The 10801-nt window shown below is 35.5% G+C and overlaps 1 protein-coding gene across 2 annotated transcripts in view; it reads left to right on the forward strand.

Moving 5' to 3' along the window:
* LOC107270294 (integrin beta-nu) overlaps positions 1–10412 on the forward strand; it is a 19889-nt gene extending 9477 nt beyond the window's left edge. The window contains exons 2-8 of one of the 2 annotated variants that reach the window (XM_015745174.2): positions 3452–3540; positions 3666–3834; positions 4125–4366; positions 4671–4956; positions 5028–5192; positions 9436–9717; positions 9804–10412. In XM_015745174.2, coding sequence (XP_015600660.1) covers positions 3829–3834; positions 4125–4366; positions 4671–4956; positions 5028–5192; positions 9436–9717; positions 9804–10037 — 1215 coding nt within the window. In that variant the 5' untranslated portion in view covers positions 3452–3540; positions 3666–3828 and the 3' untranslated portion in view covers positions 10038–10412. The remainder of the gene's footprint in view (positions 1–3451; positions 3541–3665; positions 3835–4124; positions 4367–4670; positions 4957–5027; positions 5193–9435; positions 9718–9803) is intronic. The other variant, XM_015745172.2, reaches the window with a different exon arrangement.
* Positions 10413–10801: the final 389 nt, after the last annotated feature.

Here is a 10801-nt window from a genome sequence, read left to right on the forward strand (position 1 = left end):
AATAATATTATATCAATACTTTTTGTTAGAGTAATTCACAGCAATCCTGTACTTGTCGTAGTTTTTTACACGTAAGTGTTTTTTGGGGGATACATATTACCAGATGAATGACATATTAAATATCTTTGCCTAGTTATTGTTTGTAGAAATATTATACGAATAACAGTTTTTATATTGTAGTGAAGCAAGTAATTTATTGAAACATGAATATACTATTGCAAAATAATTTGTTGGAAATTATATTACACTATAACTCAAATGTGTATTAATTTATTAATTTAAAATTATGTTACATGTTGTAACATATAATTTTACATGGATATTACATTGAATCAAATGAATAGTCAAGAAAGTAACATGTTCGAAGACTATAATTATTTGAAAATTACATTTTGATTGCGCTAAATATGTTATTTGTTCATTCATCTAAAAGTATGTACTTTATTATGTAATTCCGAATTATATTTACATAAACTTTCATTTTTTCTCTTCTCCTTTTTATAAATATTCTTCGTTGCGTATTATTATTTTTTTTCATCTAATTTTTATTTACATATAAATGAGTTTTTCGTATTTCAAATTGCTAAAGATAATTCGAAGTTATTTTGTATTTTGAGATGTAATCAATGAAATTTTGTATTGACTATACCATTGGTTGCTTGTACTTGACAGAAGTCTCAACTACGTGTTGTAATCAGTGCCATCTGTTATCTAAAAAAGTAGTTGGAGGTACGAAGACGACGACGATGACTGAACTGAATTAAAATCATCTCCTTTACTCTTTCAATATGGCTTGATCTCGTACAGCAATTGTATAGATCTTGGTGCCGATCGATTCAGAACGGGAAACCTAAACACAGAAAACTATGCAGAGGGACACTTGAACACTCTGAACTTCCACATCTAACACCTAGGTACAAGAAACTACGAAGCGTAACACCTGAACACCCTGGATATCCGATATCTAAATACAAGAAACTACGGAGAGGAACACCTGAACGCTCTGAACTTTCACATTTAACACCTAGATGGAAAAAACTGCGGAGCAGAACACCTGGACACCTTGGACTTCGCCGCCCAACTCTTAGATACAAGAAACTACGGAGCGGAACACCTGGACACTCTGGACTTCCACGCCCGACACCTAGATACAATAAAATAAGGTGCGGAACACCTGGACACCCTGGACTTCCACATCCGACACCTAGTTGCAGAAAACTACGGAGAGGAGCATCTGGAAATCCCATATCTTTAAAAATTGTCACCTAAAATACGAGGAACTATGTTGAAGCACACACATACACACATACGTACACGCATACACACGCGCTCTACATGAAAGCCTTAATAATTCTATACTATTGTGAAAGTAGCCTTATGTCAACTGGAAATTCGGTGTGAACGGTAGCTTCACGTACAAAGTGTATTTGCTTGTGTTGTGTATTCGTAAATTACCAACACCATCCAGAGTACAAACAGGTAAAGCAGGCAAAGCAGTCAGGGCCATCTGTTGTGTAAAAAATGCGATGGACGTGCGAAGACGACGGCGACGACGACGGAACTGAAATAAAATCATCTCGCTCGCCATTTCAATACGCCCTGATCTCGTACACTAATCGTATTGAACTTGGTGGCAATCGCTTCAGAACCTTCAATTCCTATAGTGAATGTATCAATAACTTTTCCTCATATATAACGGTTTTTAAGATATTTCGTTCCAAACACAGGTATAAGGAGTTGGCTCTAGTAAAGAGTCTCGGCGCGCTGCGCCCTGTACAGCCGGTTGTCTGTACTTGGCGCGAGACTCGACCGAGTCTCTTGATACCTGTGTTTGGAACAAAATATCTTATGAACCGCTATATATTAGGAAAAGTTATTGATACATTCACTATAGGAATTGAAGGTTCTGAAGCGATTGCCACCAAGTTCAATACGATTAGTGTACGAGATCAGGGCGTATTGAAATGGCGAGCGAGATGGTTTTATTTCAGTTCCGTCGTCGTCGTCGTCATCGTCGTCGTCGTCGTCGTCGTCGTCTTCGCACGTCCATCGCATTTTTTACACGACAGATGGCGCTGACTGCTTTGCCTTCTTTACCTATTTGTACTCTGGATGGTGTTGGTAATTTACGAATACACAACACAATCAAATACACTTTGTACGTGAAGCTACCGTTCACACCGAATTTCCAGTTGACATAAGGCTGCTGACCCGCCAAGTAGTACTCGATAAGGAATCGTCTAAAGTTTTATTAATTATTAAATCACCATTCAATCGTAATTAAACACGGGAAGCAGTAGTAACATAGAAGAGTAGCGAAAACGTTATAGGAAATATTGAAAATATAATTAAAATGATGGGCCAGTGCTAGATCATATAATAGGAAACCATGTAGTGACTTATGTACTTGGCCTCAATAATATGATATCAATACTTTTTGTTAGAGGAATTCACAGCAATCCTGTACTTGGCGTAGTTTTTTACACGTAAGTGTTTTTTGGGGGATTGGAATATACTGGGGTAAGCATATGAATCCAACTGGAAACAGTCAGGTACACACAACAGTTCATTCGTATCGAGAATACTTAGCCTACATAAAACGAGGAAGAATACTCAAGCAAAGAAACAGTCAGACCCTACAGTTAAGGTTTTTATCGTGCGGTAGTCCAAATAAAAATTATTCTAAATAGTATGTGCGTGAAGTCCGTGAAAAGTTCCGTTTAACTTTCGGTTATGGCTGTAACTGGTGGCAATCTATCCAATCGATGTGCTATGCTATTGTACTTATCCGAAACATATTCTCGACCAATTTAATGATCGTGGCAACTCTGCACTTTTCGTCGAGTTGGTCCATGAAGTTAATCATTAAAGTAAAGTCTTGTAAAGTGAGGTTATGCACATTTTAATGCGAAAATAATGCATTAAGATGAATCGCATGAGATTTAAAGGAAGATTTGTAAAGAAAAGTGTGATGGTAAAGATAATAAAAGCCGTACAATGCATGATTGACGCGAACAAGAAAGCTGCAGCTGTCGAGGCAAGCGGAATCGAAATTGAAGAGTCTGACAAAAATCACTCGTATTTAGACGGCGTATTGTTGATGTGTCGGAGCTCGGCGAAAATTTGTTTATTTATCTCTTTTTTTTCAATAATTCGCAAATCACTCGAAAATGTGACATAATATAACAATTGTCGTTTGTTTACTTGAAAAGCGCACGTCCACGTTCTCCCTTCTCATACGTCACAGCGTACAGTATTGCCGTATCGTTCAGATCTATTTCAAACTTGTTGAGGTGTGCTGATAAACATCTTTCTTTCTTATAACAAAATTTGATTAAAACAGTAAGAAGAAATTATTTATTGTGATCAAAAATATAATCCAACCTTCGCGTTACATAGAGGATGACGTGTATAAGAGCTTTTTTTCAATCATGATTTTCTCGTGTTCTAGGTGGTTAACAATTTTGAAACTTCACACATATATTCAAGAAGCATCGCATAATAAATAGCTGAAGTTTCAACAATTTCCTAAGAAAATGGGTACATCGCATTAACTACCTTAAATTGCGTTATCGTTCCATATATCAGGATACGATAATAACCTCATGCAATAACACACACTACATCATTCAGAAAGCAGTATAATCTAATTCATATTTCTTCAGATTGTTTACCCATTACCAATTAACGAATCGCATAGACAAACTGGCGATTCTAAAAAATCCAAACCTGTAAAGTGTCCTAGCGTACCGAAGTCGTATTCAAAAGAAGTAGCTTCAGCTGGTCAGCGTAGAGAAGAAACAGATAGAGACAGGGCAAATATAACGCATGGAGGTACCGATTAATATCGGCAAATTCAACCAACGAACCATCCTAACTACCATTCTAAATTCGTATTCTTGAAAACAGAATATTCATTCAATTTAATATATTCAATTCTTATAACTCTAAATCGTTCCTTTTAAATCAAATATAAATTATAAAAATATTTAACATATTTCAAGAAACGACCCTAATAATATATTATATTAATATAAATTATTAAAAAAATAAATATGGAAATCATTACATTACTTTAATGAGTCAACGTACCTGGTATACTAAAAGTGTAATAACTTTTTCAGGAATATTCGAATTTTACAATTGGCAAACCCAGATGCAATATTCCAGAACGACTAATTGCATTCGGATGCCCTTCGTTTGCGATAAAGGAAGCTACCACAGGGTCTGTTCAATTATTGCAAGATGAGAATTTCCAGGATGTCATCATTGATCAAATCCCCGTTCAATTGAAACCACAGAAAATTCGGATAAAGCTTAGACCTTTGTCGGAAGAGATACTTCGCATTCAGTATAGGCCAGCCAAGTGAGTTTATAGTTGACAGGGATAATTTAAAACTAATTTATATATTTAAAAATAGTTAATACGATTAGCTTATCTATTTAAATACACACAGTGTGTATTAAACATATATATTGATTAATGTGCATAAGCAAATACAACACGTGGGTAGTATGCAACATAGAATACAAAAGTATAACACTGTGAATAATATACTAGCAAACTATACGAATATATTACGTGCAATTTTCAATCTTTCACAAAGAAAATGATAAGTAACTCAGCAGATTGATTTAATTAATACGACAAATATTTACTCAATTGTTAGGAATTATCCATTGGACTTATATTACTTGATGGATCTCACGTGGTCCATGCAGGACGATAAGGAGACTTTAGTAGGACTTGGATGGAAAATGGCAAATACTCTTGGCACCTTCACAAATAACTTTAGACTGGGTTTTGGAAGCTATGCTGATAAACCTTTAATGCCGTACATATTTCCTGGTTATGAAGATAACCCTTGTCAAGCGGAGCATGCTACATGTGCTCCATTATATTCATTCAGACATCATATGACCTTGAGCGGTGATGTGCAGGAATTTATAAAGAAGGCAAATACTTTCATTGTAACACACATAATATTGTTTAGGAAAATACATTAAAAAATTTTTTTTGTAATTAGGTGAATGCCAGTGACGTCACAGGAAACGTTGATAACTTGGAAGGTGGTTTGGACGGTGTAGTTCAAGCAGTGGTCTGTGGGGAACAAGTTGGTTGGGGTCATCAGGCAAGGAAATTGATGCTCGTAGCGACTGATGGTTCGCTTCACTTTGCTGGTGATGGCAAGGTGCACTTTTAAAACAGTATTTTACCTAGTTAGTACGAATGAGTATAAGACACGAGTGTAAAGTTTGGTATACCAGCCGTTACGCGAATATACCAATCACACAAGTCTTATACTCATTTGTACTAACTAGATATAACAGTGTTTGTAACAAATGCTCAAATAAAACGCCGTCTGGTCCTCTTTTTTATGAGAGATTGCACTGCTAATCAGCCTCAATTAGTATATTACGACCCTAGGCCAGAAAGTTAGATTTCCTGCCGTTGGCATTCACCTTTTGGCCATGGGTCGTATACTATTTTTCTTGCTCCCTAAGCCAAAAGTACCGTCTTCCCGTTTTTCATTATTCAACTGACATTACAAATTTACGGTTATGAAGAGTTGAATAAAAACATAAGCGCTTAGAGTTTATGATTGAACATTCACTCGTTTGCATTTGTTTATATGCAGGCAAGCAGGCCACAAAAGTGGCTCTTCCCGGACTCAAATGCGGCCGGGAAGACAGTACTTTCGGCTTAGGGAGCAAGAAATAGTATATTGTGCACCGAGAGCGAAAACGGGCGTTTCTGCGCCCGTTTTCTCTCGCGGTTCACATACTATTTTCTTCAACAGCGGAACGAACGCGAGTTTTCACGTAATGGGTGATTCTTGAGTCGGTGCAAATGAGCAGGTTAGTTTGATAATTTAGAAAATCACAATGAAACATCTGTGCACCGTACAGCTTACGTGAAAAAAACAATTGTCCCGGTGGTAGCTGATCGTTGGATTCGTTGGCAAATGTCACCTCACTCCTATTCAAGTTTTCAATCTTCCACGTTTCCCCATTCGAGAATTGACCGTTTTCGCTCCTCCCGCTGTTGAAGAAAATATTTTAGATGCCTATGACGTCACTATCTTAAATTTTTATTAATTTTATAATCGTTTCTCTAAAAAATAATATTTCAAGATGCCCTCTGGCGAAACATTACGGGGTATTTGTATTGTTGCATATGGTCAACACCTATAAACACCTATAATATAATTATGGGGTATTCTTTGAGCATTTGTAACAAAAATAATTATATTAAGTGCATTAAATACAAAATGACGATTATGTATCGGCGATCTTCCAATCTCATACTCATTTTTATGACAATAATTACTGATAACTATTAAGAAATAACTACGTAAAGTTATGCACTTGCACTGTTCCTTACTGGCAGCAGTTATTTCATACACGTATTATACGGCGTCACTACTAGTGATAGTCCTACTTGCGCAGTAGTTACTACTCGTAAATTCAAGTACTGTCCAAGTAGTTGATTATACTCTAACGGTTATTGCAAAAAGTTAAATACTTGCAAGTAATGGTTATTTAGGAGTAGCAACTGCTGCAATCAGTAATACTAATACTATTAGTAATACCATAACAGTAATAATACTGAGGCAATGTTTTTATTTTTAAGTAGTTACTACTAGCAAGCAGCTGTTATTTGAGAGCAGTAGTTATTTGTGTGGAACAATTACTACAGTAGTTGTGATTTCTTTTTTAAATGAACAAAAATCAAATTTTCACATCTATTAATATAGTTAAATGATCTCTGAATAGTGATTACTATATGTTTATCTCTCAACTATTGTCTTCTCAATACAGACTGAACTCACAGTAATTCACTGTTCAGCGCTTAAATTAGTGTCGTGTAAAATAATTTTCGTCAGATTAAAAAAAAATGTTATGCCTAATTCTTTGAAATAATACCTTTAAAATGAATCTAATTTTATTAAGATTGACCGTTCAGAAGTATAGGGAAAGAATATAAAAATTTACAGTTTTTACATGGATTTCCTACATAGTAGATATGTTACCGTGAAACACCGAAATCTGGAGAATGTCGACATTCACCGGTGAATGTCAAGATTCACATAGTCGCTTGGTGTATGTCCGAAATATTTGTTAAATACCCTTATTTCTGACTTACACTGGTAAATGTCGACATTCACTATGCACTAATGGTGAATGTTGAACATATCGGAGATTTATATTTTCTTCTCCGTGATTCAGTAGCTATAAAACGTCACAAGGGTGACATAAGTTTTTCGCCTCTCTTTCTGAGAGGAGTGACCAAGAATTTCTCTTCATCATTAATTTTTAAAACGTCAAAACGTTTAAATCGTCTGTAATCCAAAAGTGTGTTGCACTTAGTTTTAGCAGAAACCACTTTAGAAAATATTTTAGAGTACTTTTCTTGAGAAAAATAAAAACAATTGTTTTCTCGTTTACCCGCAATTAATGCATTTAACTTTTCAAGAAAAAGATCACGATTTACTGCAGTATCCATTTAGTATAGATTACGGTATCGGGAAAAAAAAATTAAGAAAACGTTGCTCGCATCATCAAAGCTTGCACAAGACTGACAAAGCTAACTGACTCCCAGCAGAATAAAGGATTTGGCAGGAGAGAGCTAATCGCCTCTTTGTCGGCTCCTCTCTTTCGGACCTCCACCAGAGCATATCTGTGATTGTTGACATACACCGGTGAGGGTCCGGATGTACAACAATGTAATAAAATATTCGATCTTTCACCGACGTATTTGGTATGTGTTGACATTCACCGGTGAAAGTCGACATTTTCCAATTTCGGTCTTTCACGGTAACAGATATACTGCACACACATTTCATTTTTTTTTTTCATTTAAAACGAATCGTGAGATATTGATAGATAAATATATGATGAATTGATACGAAGAGAATTCACGTACAGCTTTTAAAAATTGTTTATCGTTTTGTTTTCAAGATATTAATAGTTAAAACGAAAAATTCGTTAGAATTTTGTCTCATGAGTAAACTTCGGTGAATGTAGTGCCAACAGAACAATCTACCAAAGCCATATGTCTGGAGTAGAACGCGCGCGAACGTATAAAATAATCTGACGTCATCGACGATAAATTGAAGAAATAAAATGGTTTTCTTATACTCATTATTTATTATTTTAAATAAAAATATGTTATAAAATTTCAAAGCGAACAAAAAACAACGCAAAGAAGATAGAGAAAGTAACAAATATATAAATATTTCATAAATGTTAACAATAATAAAAATGATGAATCACTCGTGTGATTCAAATTTTTTGTCTTTGGTAACTCGTGGTTTACCATCAGACCATCACATACGACATTGCCACTATCGTGACTGTTGTGTGTGTCCGCATAGATGAAACGGATATTTCAATGTGCGTGAGAAAAGTGAACTATATGTTTTCAAAAGTATATCCATTTTGATCCAATTAAAGTATATCTAATTTAACGAATAATAAAAGCAAAATAGAATTAATTTGAACATTCATAATTTATCCACGTTATTTAGTAATCCTAAATGTATTTTTCAAGGGATATTTCATTGCAGTATTTTCATAGATATTGAATGTTTCTGTTCTGTTCTTAAATAAATTTTTGGACAGGACTGTCGCGCGACAACTATCTTAATAGTTCCTGTTAAACTCTTTTCTGCAGACTACTGAACGTTTAGGAGTGATTGCTAAAGTTACGTCAGGCCACCACCCAGGTTTTCGTAATGATTATTTACTTCTCCGTAGTCAATTGCTACACCTAAGTTCTCAATAGTAATTATTGGGTGTTTTCCGATAACTTAACTTGTATTGACACAAAGTTGCGCTATTCGCTGGCTTCTAGGGACTATTTTCAAAATGACCAATGGTGTAGCTTTGTGTTGAAACAAGTTGGGTAATTGGAAAGCACCCACGAAATGCCCAGTAGTTAATTATTAATTAAATTTTCTGAAATAATAATTGAAAATGACTAATTTACTACTGAATTTCTAGTAGTTCCCAGTACATTTTTTTCCACGAGGTTAGTTACCCAGCAAACACCTGATAACATTTATCATAAAATGTCGAACTTAGCGACGTAACATTGCTGATATGTAATTGTTACTCTGTATTCACTGAATATTCACTAAATCTCTGATTTATGCGAGTATTGCAACCCTGAGTATAACATTTTAGCATTTCGGATATGTTATTGTTACTGTTTGTTAGGTGAATAATATAGAGGAACATGTGAATCGCATGTGCACTGATGATGCTCTAATAAATAGATATTTTAAGTTATTGTAACTTATTAAGAGCTGATTTGGAATACGTCTCACAGCTTTTTAATTGATGTAGAGTATATTTTAACCATTCACATTCTCATTTTTGTAACGTATGGCAATAGACTGTTCGAGAGAAACTAATAATATTCTATTGCAGTTGGGCGGAGTGGTTCATCGTCAAGATTTTATGTGTTACCTGAATTCTGACGGAGAATATTCAATGGCGACGGAATTCGATTATCCATCACTTGCTGAAATATCACGACTTCTTCAGTCCCATAAAGTTAACCTGATTTTTGCCATTGGTGAGGATCATCGAGAAGAATACGAGAATATTGCTGAACTTTTAAAGGAAAAAGCACACGTCGCTACTTTAACAGGAAATAGTTCTAATATTTTGGAAATCGTAGAACAAGCATATCATGAAATTGTCAGTAAGGTACGAAGATTATTTAAAATATTATGGACAAAATCTTGATAAATTATTTATGGCTGCAAATAATAACCCTCTGCTACTGTTATAAGGTGATTCTTCGAGATAATTCTACAGGGTCGTTTAATGTAGAGTACTTCTCAAATTGTGGAGTTCAGGATGGTCCACAAATGCCGACCTCAGAGTGTAACGGATTGCTTGAAGGTCATGTATACAATTTTGATGTAAAATTTTCTCTTAAAGAATGTCCAGCGAATGAGAGCCTATGGGTAAGAATATACAATGTATCAGAAGTACGTCAAATCTTTTATAATGCACACATTTAAATCTTTCATATGGGACTTTTTTCTCCAATTTGCTTCTCCCACCAATTGGTGCATGCGCAATACAGAACATTAATTTATGCATGAAATTTCAAGTTTGATATACCTACGTATGCGTACGCAGTTAAATCAAAGTACCTGCCACTGTTAGTTGTATTCAGTGTATTTCCACATCCTTCCTAGGATAATAATAGGATCAAGAGACTCGGTCGAGTTTCGCGTCAAGTACATACAGGCAACCCGTCGTACAGGCCACAGCCCGCCGAGACAGTTTACTCCAAGCATCCAAAGACTCGGTCGAGTCTCGCGCCAAGTACAGGCAACCGGCTGTACAGTGCGCAGCACGCCGAGACTCTTTACTCGAGTCAACTCCTTATACATGTGTTTGGAACGAAATATCTTATGAACCGCTATATATGAGGAAAAGTTATTGATACATTCACTATAGGAATTGAAGGTTCTGAAGCGATTGCAACCAAGTTCAATACGATTAGTGTACGAGATTAGGGCATATTGAGATGGCGAGCGAGATGATTTTATTTCAATTCCGTCGTCGTCGTCGTTGTCTTTGCACGTCCATCGCATTTTTTACACGACAGATCGCGCTGACTGCTTTACCTTCTTTACCTATTTGTACTCTATATGGTGTTAGTAATTTATGATTACACAACACAATCTAATACACTTTATACGTGAAGCTACCGTTCATACCAAATTTCCAGTTAGTATAAGGGTGCTTTCACAACAGTATAGAATTATTAAGTTTT

Source organism: Cephus cinctus, unplaced genomic scaffold (genome assembly GCF_000341935.2).
Source record: "Cephus cinctus unplaced genomic scaffold, Ccin1 Ccin1_scaffold0716, whole genome shotgun sequence".
Taxonomy (NCBI): domain Eukaryota; kingdom Metazoa; phylum Arthropoda; class Insecta; order Hymenoptera; family Cephidae; genus Cephus; species Cephus cinctus.